This window comes from Babylonia areolata, chromosome 27 (assembly GCF_041734735.1).
Source record: "Babylonia areolata isolate BAREFJ2019XMU chromosome 27, ASM4173473v1, whole genome shotgun sequence".
In the NCBI taxonomy this organism is placed as follows: Eukaryota; Metazoa; Mollusca; class Gastropoda; order Neogastropoda; family Buccinidae; genus Babylonia; species Babylonia areolata.
The window spans coordinates 14,161,364-14,178,277 of NC_134902.1; the positions used below are offsets into that span (position 1 = coordinate 14,161,364).

Here is a 16,914-nt window from a genome sequence, read left to right on the forward strand (position 1 = left end):
GGCCATGAACTGAACAAACATTACTGGGCAGTACCAATGCATAGTATCGGGGATACAGACAGGTGGCCAGACTAAACCTTTTTTTTTTTTTTTTTTTTTTTTTTTTTGCAGCATGGGGCTACGGCATAGGCTTTGTGGCATTAGTGTGCATCATCTCCAACATCGGGGGCCTCCTCACGCCCCTGATGTCCAAGACCTTTTTCCAACGGCTGCTCCAGTTCCTCGTTGCCATGGGAGCGGGGACATTGGTGGCCACGGGACTGCTCGTACTCATTCCGGAGGTAGGTCGGAGGATCGGGTTTCAGTCTCTCAAGGCGGCGTTCGGACAAGTCCACGGTGATAGCCAGCTCCTTCTCTGTTAGACAGATGCCTGACTAGCAGCATAACCGAACGCTATTGTCATGCGTGTGTGTTTGTGTGTGTGTGTGTGTGTGTGTGTGTGTGTGTGTGTGTGTGTGTGTGTGTGTGCGCGCATATCAGAGTGGATTTTTTCTACAGAATTTTGCCAGAGAACAACACTTGCGTTGCCATGGGTTCCAATTCGGTGCGCCAAGTGCGTGCTATCCACGTGACCTCGGGTTATCGTCTTATTCGAATGACAAGACGTTTAGTTCGATTTTCCAGACAAACTTGAGAGAAGGGTGAGACCGAGATTCGAATCCAGAATCTCTCTCTCTCTCTCTCTCTCTCTCTCTCTCTCACACACACACACACACACACACACACACACACACACACACACACACACACACACACTTTCTCTGTCTCTGTCTCTATGTAAAAGTTGTGAGTCATTTAATGATGACAGACTTTATGTTATACCGGAAGTCTTACGCTCTCTCTCTCTCTCTCTCTCTCTCTCTCTCTCTCTCTCTGTCTCTCTCTCTCTCTCTGCCTCCATCCTCTCTCACCTCTCTCTCTCTCTCTCTGCCTCCATCCTCTCTCACCTCTCTCTCACTCATCCACCCACTGTGTCATATCTTGTCCACTGTCATGTTGCAGGCGTTTGACATCGTATCCATTGAAGAGCTGAGTGGCGACTATATCTGGAAATCAGCCACCGCCCTTTTCTCCATCTACGTCTTCTTTGTTTCTGAGCGATTCCTCAAGTTTCTGCTGAAATCGAGAGAGGTACACACGTTTCTTCTTGGTATTTAAAAGTTGGTTTCTTGAACAGCTGGTATTTTATCTCAGCTCTGTGCTGTTTGTTTACTGATGCACATCGGTGATTTTATGTGATCTCTTCCTTTCTGTGTAATGTTCGTCTACCACACGGGTGGCTGGAGTTCAAGCCCGCCGTTGTCTGTTTTCACTCAATGGCTGTTGGGTTCGTGAGTACGTCTTGCATGTAAAAGTACTAATATAGCTATTATGCTATTATAGAAGTGTAATCTTTTCATGTGCCTGTGCAGTTCCAGAATTGCCCTTCCAAGTCTACCGGATGCATCCTGACTCCATTAGGATAAAACCCTTCTTTTAATAGTCGCCGCTTTCCCGCCACAAGGCATTTTGGAGCACCCCCTTCATCTCTTTCAATTTCTATAACAGATAGCTTCCTTTCTCCTAGAATACTCCAGTCTCAACTTCAAAATGTAGGAAAGAATACAACTAAAAGAAACAGAACTGTGTTAGTGTATGTGTTGTCTGAATGATAGCCCTCCCCCTCACCCCCTCACCCCCCAAACATGACATGTCATCTCTCTCTCTCTCTCTCTCTCTCTCTCTCTCTCTCCACACACACACACACACACACACACACACACACACACACACACACACACACTAAGCAGAAGTGATGAGAGCGAATGTAGTCCGCATGCTTTGACGGTTCCTTGGAAGTTGCTCTCTCTTTTTAGCTTCCTGGAACTATCTATATCTAGCCTTTCTTTTGACGTAAGTAGAGTTGATAGGTGTTGGGGAGAGGGGTATGGAGGTATTCATAGTCTTTGCGGAAAAAAAGGTTTATTTGCGTCATTGTTTCAAGGGTCTGATTCTTCTCCTTGAGATAATCAGCTCATTGGCCTGTTTTGAATTTTTGGTCTGTGTGGCCAAGACTTATGTTTCAACATTTATCCATTTTAATGTTCTTGAAAGATCTCATACCGTTGTCAAGGAGACGTAAATGCTTAGATGTTATTTACATTGATGCCTAGTTTTGATGACGTTTCACCGTTGAAGTTCTTGTCACTTTCTTCACTAATTATAAAGTATACCTATTCTAAATAGTTATGGACATTAATGATAATAATATTAATAACAGTAATGATAATAACTTTATATAACGCCTGAACGACAAATTTTGCTCTAAGTGCTTTAAGAATGAATCACAGTACGTTGCACCATCAAAACATGCAGGTAGGTTCAACAAAGCGAGAAATCAAACAATGGAAAGAAAATGCATCAAATCCAAACATAGGCTATATTAGTAGGGTTTGTCTTTGATGTGTATATCTACAAGCTGGGATCTCAGTGCAGTGAATACTTTACGACAGGCTTTTTGCTCACCCTATATAGATCCAATCCCTTCAAACTCTTCAACAGACTTCCGACACCACCACCGCTAAAATGAGAGTGACCTGCCCATGGATAACGTCAAGCAGCAGGAACGAACAGCTCTGCCATAAAATAATATATTTTAACTGTTATTGTTTTCTTTTTAATATCATGAGATTTTTTCCCCATTCATCTGTGTATTGGTGACGTGAAATCGGAGTTTTTGTGCGGTGGATTCGGTAGGAGAGTGCTACAAGGTCCATTTGTGCGTCGACCTGTGTTCGTGGCTGTACTTCAGCCATTGTACCGGCGGCCTCTTTAGGAGCGGTGCTCTTCTACCAGAATATTACACGCCACGATTAACACGAAGCCGAAATCAGTATTTCCCAGTTTCTCCCAACCCTCCATTCATCCACATCTCCCACCCTTTCTAACCGATAATACTCAGATGTATTCATAAATACTTTAACAAAATGTCTTCAATCACCGATATGTGTGACGGGACATTAAACAAAATTCCTCCTCCACCGCTACTAATCTCTCCATTCCGTTCAGACCAAAAACATCAAGCGACAGCAGTCGATCCACATCGAGCCAATCAGCCACGAGGAGGAGAAAGACGCCATGACGTCATCGGCGGAGAACGGCCTATCGGATCACGGCCACTCCCACTTCGTGAGTCCCGTGGAGGGCGAGAAGAGGCGGGGCCCCGTAGCCACGGTGGCCTGGATGGTTCTGATCGGGGACGTGATGCACAACTTTGTGGACGGCATGGCCATAGGGGCGGCCTTCACGGAGAACGTGTACCTCGGCGTCAGCATCGGCATCGCCGTCCTCTGTGAGGAGCTGCCTCATGAGCTGGGTGGGTATGGCAGGCGTGGTGGGGTTTTGGTTTGGTTTGGTTTGGTTTCACTTGTCTAAAAAATAGATCCATCTATTGTTTGGTTTGGGTGTAAGTTCGCTTCAGTTTCTTGTGTTCGTCTGTTTTCTTGGTATTTCTTCTTTTACTTGTTTGTGTTCGTCTGTTTTCTTGGTATTTCTTCATTTACTTGTTTGTGTTCATCTGTTTTGTTTTAGTTTTGTTGCTGGGTTGTTGTTGTTGTTGTTTTTTTTTGGGGGGGGGGGATTTTTCCTTTTACTTGTTCTGTTTTAATGTTCATTAAGCCGTTTGACGATCGTCACGGGTTTTGTTTTGTAAACAAAGGAATAAACAAACAATGAAACCACTGTTCAACGATTGTCACGTGTTTCGTTTCATGAACAATGAACAACTGTTTAACGACCGTCACGTGCTGGCTGTGTCAGGGGACGTGGCCATCCTGCTGCACTCCGGGATGAGCATGAAGCGGGCCCTGTTCCTCAACTTCCTGTCGGCCTGTGTGTGCTTCGTGGGCCTGGTGGTGGGCATCTTGCTGGGGGAGAACACGGAGGCCAACCGCTGGATCCTGGCCGTGGCTGGAGGACTCTTCCTCTACGTGCCACTTGTGGACATGGTATGGGGGCGGGGGTTGGGTGGGGGGGATGATGGGGTGGAATGTGAAAGACAGACTGAAGACTGAAGATGTTTTATTCATAAAGGCCATAGCCCTTTAGAAGGGGGATAAACATGAAAGTCGCGCACACATTCACAGAATGTTCATGTCGTTACGTTACGAAGGCACTTCGCCGTTTAAAAGCTTTGTGCAGATAAAGAGAGAGAGAGGGGGAGGGGGGGGGGGAGAGTCTGTGTCTGTATGTACTGAGAAGTTCGTTTTGTGTTGCTGTACATCCGTCTTGGGGACATGGTATGAGGGCCTGGGGATGGGAGTGTGTGTGAAGGATAGGGTGAAATGTGAGAGAGAAAGAGGGAGGGAGAGATAAAGAGGGAGAGAGAGTGTGTGCGTGCGTGCGGAGGTGTTCGTTTTGAGTTGCTCTACCTCCGCCTCGTGGACATGGTTGGAGGACCTGAGGATGGGGGCGTGTGAAGTGGAAGGGGTGAAACGTGAGAGGCAGTGTGTGTGTGCGTGTGTGTGTGTGTGTGAGGGGAGGGGGCTCACTTGTGTTCCTGTACAGGGAGAAGGGAGATTACTTGCATGTCTCAGTGCACGCACGCCAGTGTGTGTACGTGGAAAGTTGAGGAACAGGACGTGGTAGGTTACACGCAGTACCGCATGAACAATGTTTTGCAGCTTTAAAACTAAAAAGATTCGGAATAAATGATGCAACTGATATCGACACACACCCATAAAGTCATCCACACACACAGACACGCACACACACACATACACACACACTCTCTCTCTCTCTCTCTCTTATTCATTCATTCATCTATTCATTCATTCTGTACCATCACCAAGGGGATGTTGGCATCCTACTAATGTTTTCCTCACTGTACACACTTTCTGTACCACCACTAAAGGGATGTTGGCTAATGCTTTCGTCACTGTGCACATAGTTACTATCATAACTAAGGGAATGAATGGCTGGCATCCCACTAATCCTGTGGTCACTGTTCTGTCGCCAGCTACCTGACATGAGCCAACACCTGGACATGAAGCTGCGCGAGGGCACGAGAACGGAGGTGCGTCAGTTGTTTTTCTGTCAGGCTGTCGGTCTGCTTGTCGGCTTTCTCATCATGTTGTGTGTTGTCAACTTTATCGGGGAGCTAGACGTGTAGCTGTCAAAGCCAGCGGCGTCCTTGACACTGATATCTGTTACGTTACCCTCGTACTGTTCGATGAATATGCTGTCGGGTTTCCCGTGACTTCATGCAATGCGATAGCGTTTTGAATAATCAACAATGGACACTGAGAGACCACGAAAAAACCGGAGTTGCTTGGCAGATGCGGTGTAGCGTATATGAATTTGTCCGAACGCAGTGACGCCTCCTTGAGTGTTACTGATACTGATACTCATACTATTCGTCTTGACAACGAAATACCTCAGAAAAAAAAAAAAACTGTGACGAACGTTGGTGTCATGCGAACTACGCTCATAACCACGGAAAGAATATTACGAAGAATGTATCTGGATGATGTAACGAAGAATGTATCTGGATGATGTAACGAAGAATGTATCTGGATGGTGTAACACCAGAGAAAGAGTGTTGGAGAACTGAAAACTGAAGTTAACATACACTTAAGAAAACACGGGGAGAGGAGGGGTGTGTGTGCGGGTGAGGGGAACAATAAAGCGCTTACACAGATAGTATTTACTCAAGAAAAAAAATAAGAGAGAAAGAGAGGATCAAAATATGTTTACGTGCGCTGTTTTATTGGATTATTCAATCACTATATTTCCAGGTACAAAGAATAAGCGCTTACCCTGACAGTATTTACTCAAGAAGAGAGAGAGAGGGGGGATCGAAAGACGCTAACGTGTGCTGATTTATTGGACTATTCAATCAGTATATTTGACAACCGAACAAAAAAACAAAACAAAAAATAAAACGAAGCAACAAAAAATAATGAACCAAACAACGCACAGTGTGTTCCATTTTTACAATCAGTCGCAACAAACTGTTTACGTAGCATGTAACACGTTTTTATTTTCATATGCGGCTTGGCAATTCGTAATGAATCCTTGAAGTGTGATTCAAACCACAACATAATGATTATTTCACTCCTTTCGCGGAGTCGTATGACTTGAGTCCAGGAGAGTTTGGATTGTCCCCCTTGGCCCATCATTTCATTCCCGCGGTGGTCTGTCTGTAATCAGAAATTGTATCCCCAATATTCATCAAGATATTCTGTGGATGCACACACACATACACACATACAGATATATATGTATGATGGCCAGTCGTGTTCGATTATGACCATCAGAACAGCAGAGGCGTCAACTCAAGTCCCAACTGTTTGGGTTAGAATTTGATCATAGTGGTCCGTTGGGATGGTTCCCAAAAAGTCCACAAACCGCCAAGGCTGCAGCACAAAGAGTCAGTGCGATCATTGATGGAGGGATTGCAGCTGTAGACATGTGTTGGTAGTTCTGTGCATATGGAAACATGGTAACTCACAAACAGTACGACCCGCCGTGTCTTTTCAGACACCATTAGCTATGTATGGAACTGTATGGAATGATTTTTTTAAATGATATTATTGCTTTAAAAAAAATGTTTTAACGGTTGCTACGAACATGTCTGTGTGCACGCATTCATATCCACAGAAATATAGCCGAGAAGAGCATCAGAATTTAGCCTGCGAGTTGTGATTTGTCTTGACAGTGAAGTTATGGGTTAGGGTTGTGTATGCCAACAATTTCTCATTTTTTTTAGGGTGTGTGTGTGTGTGAGGGTAGCAGGTGGGGACGGGGGGTGGGGGGGGGACGCTGCGGGGGATGGAGATGGTTCACCATATTCACATTTAATTATTAGTCATATGTGCGCTCTCTCTCTCTCTCTCTCTCTCTCTCTCTCTAACACACTCAAATACGTAACTTGAGGATGCATTATAGTGTGACATGTAGTCACGCGTATTTCCTGACCACGTCTGTCAGCTGCAGCCCACAAAAGAAAATCGTCCGTCTGCTGATGTAGAGATAAATAACAACTTAATGCAGATACTTTGGCAACTTAGCTTTTCTGTGTATCTGGCAATGTGAGTGCGTATAGCACAGCTGTCATTGTTATTAACTGTGTCGCTCATTATCACATCAGTGAGACTGACATCATGATCATTATTTTCGTCATCATTATCATCAGCATTGATGATAATAGCTATCAGTACCAATAACGATAATGATGATTACTGCCATGATAAAAAAGAAGGTAATTGTTTTCGTCTTCAGCGACAAAAAGCATCAAATTCAAATCGGCCTGTGCAGGTTCTCCCCTTTTCAGCATACGACACATTTTCTTTGCTATGTGCTTATTGATTTGCTTTCTCAGACGAGCATGCACGTGAAGCAAAAGATGTTTAAGATCGATATATTTTCTTTGCTATGTGCTGGAACTGCGCTTTATGCTTATGCGCGATCAAATGCAGCAATGGTTCCTCGTTTGTTGATTTGTTGCTGACACGCGGCTTCACTGTGTTAGTTTATTGATTTGCTTTCTTAGACGAGCATGCACGTGAAGCAAAAGATGTTTAAGATCGATATATTTTCTTTGCTATGTGCTGGAACTGCGCTTTATGCTTATGCGCGATCAAATGCAGCAATGGTTCCTCGTTTGTTGATTTCTTGCTGACACGCGGCTTCACTGTGTTAGTTTATTGATTTGCTTTCTTTCTCAGACAAGCATGCGCGTGAAGCAAAAGATGTTTAAGATCGACATGTTTTCTTTGCTATGTGCTGGAACTACACTTCATGCTTATGCGCGATCAAATGCAGCAATGGTTCCTCGTTTGTTGATTTCTTGCTGACACGCGGCTTCACTGTGTTAGTTTATTGATTTGCTTTCTTAGACGAGCATGCACGTGAAGCAAAAGATGTTTAAGATCGATATATTTTCTTTGCTATGTGCTGGAACTGCGCTTTATGCTTATGCGCGATCAAATGCAGCAATGGTTCCTCGTTTGTTGATTTCTTGCTGACACGCGGCTTCACTGTGTTAGTTTATTGATTTGCTTTCTTTCTCAGACAACAAGCATGCACGTGAAGCAAAAGATGTTTAAGATCTTATACCTGGAAACTGGAAACTAGAATAGTTTGTTGGGGCTTTTTTTCATCTTTTAACTCACTCAGTACGGCCAGTCCTCTCTTCTCCTCTACTGACACAGACCCCTCGGATGTCCAGTGGGTGTCTGAATGACCCAACCTTTAGCTTCCGTCGTCAGAATTGTGGTATTCTTTGTCAACATTCACGTCTTCAGTATAAGAGCCTTCCGCTTGCAATATTTTCATGATGGTAATTGGGGTGAAACGTCGTCTCTTTCGCCGTTCTTATGGAAAGAGTTAAAAAGAAAATTTTTTTTAATCAAAGTGAATATATATTCTTAACAGATTTAGAAGTCGTGCATCCATGGATCGGTATACAAGCAGATGTCCATACTGACTGACATCACATATCCTGTTGCCATGACGGCGGGATCGTCTGTTAAAAATATCATGATATTATGTCAGATGACTGGGTATGGCTGAGTGGTCAGACCGTGTGGTTTTCCATCCCGAGGAAGTTTGAGGCCCCTGGTTCGATCCCGGGCAGCACCCGGTTGCTAGAGGGTGGGTGGAGTGGGGTGAGGGGTGGGGGTACCGGTCTGCCATGTCAACAGAATGATGCGAAGACCTGCTAGAGCTCTCATCCCTTTCGTGTGCGTTTTGAAATTGTAGTTTCCCCCATCCACACTTATCCACTTCCACAACAACAACACACACACAGACACAGACACATACACACACACACACACACACACACACACACACACACACACACACACACACGAACCCACCAAAATAGACAAGGGTTATCACTATACAATACACCAACGCCTCCATGCACTGCAACTTGATACACGAGTGTAGATTTGCGGGGGGGGGGGGGGGGGGGGAACCCCCTTAAGGTTAACCTTAAGGTTTGTTACTAACTCTTTGCAATAGTTAGTGTTTTATTGTATGCACGAGAATCACTTAGTCATTGCCGTAGTTCAGTGCTTTGTTTGATGCCGGAGAATCACCAAGTCGTTGCAGTAATTCAGCGCTTTGATGCCGGAGAATCACGATTGGTTTTAGCTTGCAGCCAGTGCACATCTGTATGAGCCTCTGGGCTAAAGGACAGGTTGAGATATTGTGCGACAAAAACTGACCACAGACATTCAGCAGGAACAAAGAGACCAGGTGGGTTTTGTGAAGCTTCCAACAGCCGCCCAGCCATCTTCTTCAGAACGAAGAGATGTACTTTCCTTGCGGACTACAAGACGGAGTTCGTCATGCATCAGCAGCTGGAACCAAGTAGTCCTGACAGAACTTACTGTGTCGGATTGAGCACCACCATGTGATCAACGTTGTCGTCCATCCTCCCTGGAGCAACCGAGGATCGGGAATTTCCGAAGCAAAGTTGTTGTTTTTTTTAGTTTCCGGACTTTCGGCTAACCCTGTTAATTAATCACAGGAAAACAACACAGTTTGTGAAAGCAAGTCTGTTTCCAAAAAAGCCCCCACCCCTCCTTCACCCGCTCCCCGGCCCCCTCTCCCCACACACTGTACTTTCTGTTAGAGCAACGTTTTTGATTCTAAAGCCTTTTTTCTACTAAGCTGTGAAAACAATGTGTTTGCTTCCAAAGCCCTTTTCCACTCAAAGAAGTGAAATAGTACCTGCTGTAAAAACAACGTGTGTGTTTCAAAAGCCTCCCCCCCCCCCCCAAAAAAAAAAGTACTTGTTAAAACAACGTGTTTGCGTCTAAAAACCTTTTCCCCACTCAACGAAGTAAAGTAGTGCTTATTTGTTAAAGGAGCATGTCTGTTCAAAAAAAAAAAAAAAAAAAAAAAAAATCCCCCCCCCCCTGCTCTACTAAGTGAAACAGTACATGTTTGTTAACAAAGCTGACCTGCCCAAGTCAGTGTATTTGCAGCTAGAGAAGGCTAGTGTTGCTGACAGAAGTGTTGTTTTCCTGTTACGTTGTGGCTCTAGCTTTTTCGGCTTATTATGCAAGAGCTGCATGAAAGCATGCCCATTTTGAACTGCACAGGCTTGATTAACAATGACAACTTCACTCAATCAGACCGTCTCGAATGTGCAAAGCAAAGCATGGAGGCACACTGACTTTGGAGGAGAGAAAACGAGGGGGGTGGGAGGATGCACGTTCTTGTGTGTGCGTGTGCGCGCATGTGCATGCGTCTGTGTGTCCGTATGTGTGCGTGCATGTGTATATGCATGAACATTAAAACCAGCTATTAACTTTGGATAGTTTTCGTAAGCATGCATGAGATTCACGAAAAAGGCTATAACGTCTCTAAACTTGCACTATATTTATGAACGTTGTGCACGTGAGTGATGAAAACAGCTAACATGCACATTATACATTCAAAAGTGCACCAATAGGATACGGTTAAGCAGACCTTTACAAAGTACAAGTTGGCAGGTTGCATGTGATTGATGATTCATAAATAAACGCCCAGCTGTTTTCAGTATCTCGGAACATTTATAAGCATCAAAAGCACAAATGTGGAGAGCTACAGAAGAATGCATGAATAATCAGGAAAACTTGGATGTGTACGAATGCTATGTTTTCATTCATCTTATATTGGATCTCATAGCTGAATACTGACTGTACTTGTAAATAATTTTGCTGGAACAGTGGTTAAAAATGACCGTTGACAGACTATTGATCTATCTTGCCTAAAGAGATTTTCCCTCTTAGTGTGTGTATGTTCATAGTTTTTGTGTGATATAACGATTGGGTTTTTTTTGTGTTTGTTTTTGTGGTTTTTTTCCTTATCTTTCGCCTTGTATAGAACTAAAATAACCTTGATGATTTTTTTCTTTTCTTCGTTTAATGATAGACGAAGGGCAAAACAATAGTCTTTGTGTGTATGTGCATAGTCGTTGGTGTGGCATAACGATTTATTATTATTTTTATGCCTTGAGTAGAAGTAAAGTTATCGGTATAGACAGGCCCGGCGCTTCCTTTTTGGAGGAAGTGTTTGGGTTTGTTCCAATGTAGCTTTTATTTACCTGTGCGCTAGCTGAATCGGTAGCGTAAGCAGCACTGACTTGAAGTTGTGTACCTTGTGAATGGAGAGAGTTACCACTGTTTACTATTTGTAAATCATTTCATCTCCTGGCCTCATTGTTTGTTAATTTAAAGTAACAATGTTGTTTTTTTTCTCTTCTGATTTTTTCTGTGGAAAATTCAGACGAACAGCAAAATGTCCCTCTTTGCGCGTGCATAGTTGTTGGTGTGTTATAACGATTTTTTAAAAAAATTTCGTTGTTGTTTCTTGTGTAGGAATGAAATAACCCTTTTCTGTTTCTGTGTAACTGACAGACGGATGGCAAAAGGATTCCGAGAGAGGTCTGGCTGATCTTGGGATGCCAGTCACTAGGGCTTATCGTCGGCATTGGCATTATCCTGGCGGTCGTCAACTTCGTTGGAGAAATCGAGATCAGCTAATGTCGCGCGGCCGTTGTCGTCATGTTGGTAGCATTTTACCTTTTTATATGTTTATTTTTCATATGTATATATATATATATATATAAAGAACCGTTCCCCACCACTTCCCTCTCCTCTGTTTAAAGTCTTCCGTCCTTCCTTCCTCTTTCTTTCAGTTGCTATACAATATAGTGTTCAGATAGGTGATGGAAATATCTAGGCTCTATGGTTAATTAAGATGCGTATATAAATTAGAGGCGAGGGATTCTGGATCTGAATGGTTTATTGTTTAGGCCTTTCTGCCCGTGACAACAGGGGTGGGGGGGACTTTCATGTTAACAAGGCGAGGGCTAGTGAGAGAGAGAGAGAGAACGCTTTTTTTTTTATTATTGTATAGGCCATATGACCCGTTATAACTGACCACGCTGACAATTTCAGAATGAACATTTAATAAAAGTATGCTGGAGGCATGATCAACAACGCCAAACAAATCTTCGGATAGAAAACAAAAAATCAAGAAGAAACGGGAAGAAAAGCAAGTTTGTAGTACAAATGTATCTGCTCGTGTCGTGGTGGTAGTGTTCATCTTGCATCCAACATTGAAACCCAGTCATCGAAGGGTAAAGCGAGTATTTCATAGGAACACAATTCTGTCGTAACTAGTTCAGTTCTTTGCAGTGGCAAAGAAAATGCAGTTCCGTTTCTATTGCTTTATAGTGGGCACGACGTTTTGCACTGATACAATTGTGTAACGTTGTTTTATTGTGTGTATGTCTATAGTTCGGATATATACATAATCTGGCTGTTCTTGGCATGTCAGTCACAGAGACAGAGAGAGAGAGAGAGAGAGAGAGAGAGAGAGAATGGAGGGAATAATGTTGAAAGGCGTATTAACAATCGATTTGTTTTTCTTTTAGTCATTTTTTTTTATTCTCCTTTTTTTGTGCTTTTCTTATTCTAATTGTGTATGTTTGTGCATGTGTACGCGTGCGCAGTGCGTGCTTGAACCGAAAACCTCTCATTCTCTCTCTACTTTTTCTCTCTCTAGCTCTCTACTATCCCCCCCTCACCCCCTCCCCCTGTCTCTCTTTCTCCCAATGTGTCATTCATGTTCCCTTTCTCAGCGTTCTTCTCTTTCTGGTCAGGTTCTTTATGCTGTATCCCCTATATTCCCTCGTTGAGGTTTGGCATTATTGCTGTCACATATTCACGCAGATTTCAATCATTATCCAGAATTTGTTTTGGGTGTGTGTTGCGAGAGAGTGAACGACGGTTACACTTTGTACATTGGGAAAGGTTTGTGTGTGTGTGTGTGTGTGTGGTGTTGTTGTTGTTGTTGATGATGATGATGATGATGATGATTTGTTAGAGGTAAATCCAGCGAAACATGCTTAAAAGGTGTGTGTGTGTGTGTGTGTGTGTGCGTGTGTGTGTGTGTGTGTGTGTGTGTATGTTGCTCGTGCTTTTGATGAACGATATGTAAGTATTGGCCATACTCTGCATAATTTTGAACAGTCAGTTCTACAAAGCTCGGCAGCGTATGTGTACATTGTTTGTGCGCATACCTTTCATGAGCAATGTGTAATTTTTTTGGCTATACTGTCCATGATTTATTGTGGTCAGTCAATTCTACAGGAAGCCTAGTAGTGTTGAGAGGTTGACATTGTTTCTATCCTTTGTGTCATTGATCTGTTTGCGTCCTCTGTCATGTGACAAATTCTCCGTTCTTAGTTTGGAATAAGAATGCTTGACAACAAACGGAAATTGCGATAGATGGAAGACGTAATAATGTGCTTGTGGTTGGAAACAAAATAGACTGCAAGTATCAGTTTGATGAAAATAAATCACACGTACTCTGGAGAATTTAGATACGAAAGGAAAAAAAAAAAAAAGGACCACGAAATCCCATAAAACAAGTACAAATAATGGTAATGATACTGATCATGGTGAAGATGATAATGATGATGATAATAAGAAGAAAAAGAAAAGAAATCAGACTGTACAGAAATTAGATACACACAATTGAAGAGGAAGCTCGTGACATATACTAAGTTACTGAATTTGATATTGGAAAAGAAAGGGGGTTTCAATGGGTTTGTGGCTTGTTTTTTTGTTGTTGTTTTTTTTGTTTGTTTGTTGTTATTTTTTGTGCTGCATTTCGCTGCAAATGTTACTTCGTTAGCACGTGTTTAAACTTTCAATTGCAATTACAATGTGTCCCGATCTTTAAAAGGCATATTTGAGAGTCAGTAAAATCACGATGTTAGCTGACAATTGCGAATTACAATGTGTGTATACATACGTGAGACAGAGAGTGTGTGAGTAATGACAAAGGAACAGTTGGAGTAAAACAATGAATTATGGCTTTTGTTTATTTTCTGTGATGTTTTCTTGCCTTTGAAATGATGTATTTGATGTCAATAAATCAATCAGTGATTTTTACCTTTCAATCGCACGTGTATTTGAATGTGCGTGTGAGTGAGAGTGTGAAATAGAGAGGGGGGGAGAAAATCGGTGGATTACGATGTTTGTTTATTTTGTTTGTGTTATTTGTAGCTGCATCGTGTTGTAGCCTAAAAAATAATGTATTTGACAGTAAATAAATTCATAATATAGCCTAAAATTGCGTATTTTAATGTATCTTCCTATGTGAGACACAGAGAGAGATTAGAAAGTAATGCCCCGAAATGCGCACATAAACAATTTGCACGCACACTTGCGTGCACGCACGTATGTACAGCTGTGTTCACATTAGGGTTACACACATATGCACGCACATGTTCTCTTTCGTACACTGACATATTCGCGCTCATACATGAGCGCACGTGCGGCATTGTTCGTTGCGCACACATACATTAATCACACTCACATTGTGCAGACGTAGACAGACATGTGCGAGTACCCCAACACACGTATGGACATTGGTATGGGACACGCACGCTCAAACATACACTCACACAAGCACACACAACGTGCACGAACTCTTACGTGTTTCTAACCGTTCATACACATGCACACACACACACACACACACACACACACACACACATGCCTGCACACACGAGCTTATACATTTAGACAAACTCCGTTCAGTCACGTGTGTGTATACAGGCATGTACACACACACACACACACACACACACACACACACACACACGTGCTCAGTCACGCGTGCACACATACACGTCTACACGGAAACGCACACACTTTCGCACCAATGCATGTGTGCCCTCATGTAGGCCTATGCAGGCACGTACAAAAACTGCTAGCGTAGATACGCACACATAGCAGCGAGTGCTCGTATGTATACGCAGTTGGATTAAAAGCGCACATAAAATGTGCGCACTGGCACGCACACGCGTTTGCACAAACATGCAAATTCATTCAAACGCACGCGCACACACACACACACACACACACACACCGGCACACACACATGGGACACAAGTAGACCTACACAGCACCTGTCTGCCCATAATCGCGCACTGCACATGCGATATTTGAAGTCGCGTGCGTCATCAAACGTATATACAACATGCAAGCGCATCCGCTGAAACAGACTCGCACACACTGACATGTGCACACTCACACGGCACTGACGAGCCGAAGCATGCAAAACGGACAAAAGCCTGCACACAAACTCTCTCACGTTCGCATTCCGCGCTCACACGCAAGAGAGATTTTTAGTTGACAGGAAGTGTCGAAGTGTTTCTGTGTGTGTGTGTGCTCGCATGTGTGCGTGTCCATAGTTTACAGTGTATTATTTTTATTATAAAGCAAAATGGGTTTGTTTTGTTTTTAATGAATTCAGGTTATCTCTCTCTGACACTCTCTCTGTCTCTCTCTCTCTCCTTCTCCAACCATAGACTTGTATTGGGGTATCTAATCAGTCTTCCCTCTCCAACAAAAGTTATTGAGTTTCAGAGTTTGTTTATTCCCATTAACTCTTTTGAGTCATAGAGAAACAAGGAAACATGACAATAACAGGATGACGGCCACAGAGGAAGAGCGAAGATAATTTAAAAAGAAGAAACAAAAGGGGGATAATACAAATGGGGGAAAATGAAATGAAATAAAAGGCCAAATGTAATCATCGGTTTTTCGTATTATCAGTCTGGTACAATGCAATAGGAATAGACAAATGCACAGATCACAACTTAGATCAGTTTACAATACAGCTCTGTATTTGACTAGTTGAGCCTGAACTGAGAACTGGGGGGTTAGTTGGAGCATAGCAGTAACAATGACATGGTGTAACAAAATAAAATACACAATAATTTGCATGTTGTTTTAGCACCCATTTGCCAGTAATACTGGGATTGGTTTGATATATACAAGAGAAAAAAAGACATATTAAAAAATATATCTATCTGATCATGCAGTTACCAATGGATATGTACGGGATGCGGTGTCAAAATTAACACAAGTCATTGTTCTAATTCCTATTCAACAAGTACAGTTAAGGCATAAGTGGCAAAGAATCCGGACTGAAACTGGCTCCTAACGAAACACATTAAAACCTTCTTTAATGAATTTAGCAAAATGTAACTTTTTCTTACTACTAATAGACATTAATGTTGCATATTTGTGGAAACTGGGACGTGTTCTGTAATACTTAGGTAAATACTGATTGCGGAGCTTTTGAATTGCAGGACATTCCATGACAAAGTGGTATTCGTCTCCCACTCGATTTGTGTCACAAAGATGACACAGATTTGACTATTGATTCACAGTATACGGGAAATAACCCAGTCATTGCTTCGTCCGTCCATTAGTAGTTATTTCCCTTTAATGATCGTTTCTGACTGCGGTCAACATCGAAATTTTTAATCTGCAAAAACTTGGCGTCTTGATTGAATTCAACAATTGTTCTACTATGAAAACGCTACTAATCTTTTTTGTGTGGTAGCTGAAATGCATTTTAAAAATTGGTTTAATCAAAACGTTTTAATTCATAGAACAAAACAAATTATTGAACGAATTTTAACGGAAAGAAAAAGAAAACTTTAAATAATAATAATATAAACTTTAGCTACAGAGAAATTTAAATACATCCTGCCCTTTTCCGTAAGGTATGCGAACAACAAACGTAATGACAAAAGATAAAAAGAATATGCGATAAAACATATGGATATGATACACGGAATAGTGAACATTACCGGAAGCACAGGCCATCCATGAAATCTACGTTTTCCATGAATATTGTTGAACATACGAAGCAATGGTGATTGCTGGACTTTGTAAAAACAAAACAAAACAAAACAAAACAAAAACAAACAAACAAAAAAACAACAACCCACCAACATATATATATATATATATATATATATATATATATATATATATATATATATATATATATATGTGTGTGTGTGTGTGTGTGTGTGTGTGTGTGTGACACGAAAATAATACT

The 16,914-nt window shown here is 42.2% G+C and overlaps 1 protein-coding gene across 2 annotated transcripts in view; it reads left to right on the forward strand.

Annotated features, from left to right (window-relative positions):
• Positions 1-13,951, forward strand: part of LOC143301500 (metal cation symporter ZIP14-like) — a 24,191-nt gene extending 10,240 nt beyond the window's left edge. The window contains exons 4-10 of one of the 2 annotated variants that reach the window (XM_076615825.1): positions 112-281; positions 1,003-1,131; positions 3,049-3,355; positions 3,799-3,986; positions 4,997-5,053; positions 7,261-7,296; positions 11,397-13,951. In XM_076615825.1, coding sequence (XP_076471940.1) covers positions 112-281; positions 1,003-1,131; positions 3,049-3,355; positions 3,799-3,986; positions 4,997-5,053; positions 7,261-7,296; positions 11,397-11,522 — 1,013 coding nt within the window. In that variant the 3' untranslated portion in view covers positions 11,523-13,951. The remainder of the gene's footprint in view (positions 1-111; positions 282-1,002; positions 1,132-3,048; positions 3,356-3,798; positions 3,987-4,996; positions 5,054-7,260; positions 7,297-11,396) is intronic. The other variant, XM_076615826.1, reaches the window with a different exon arrangement.
• Positions 13,952-16,914: the final 2,963 nt, after the last annotated feature.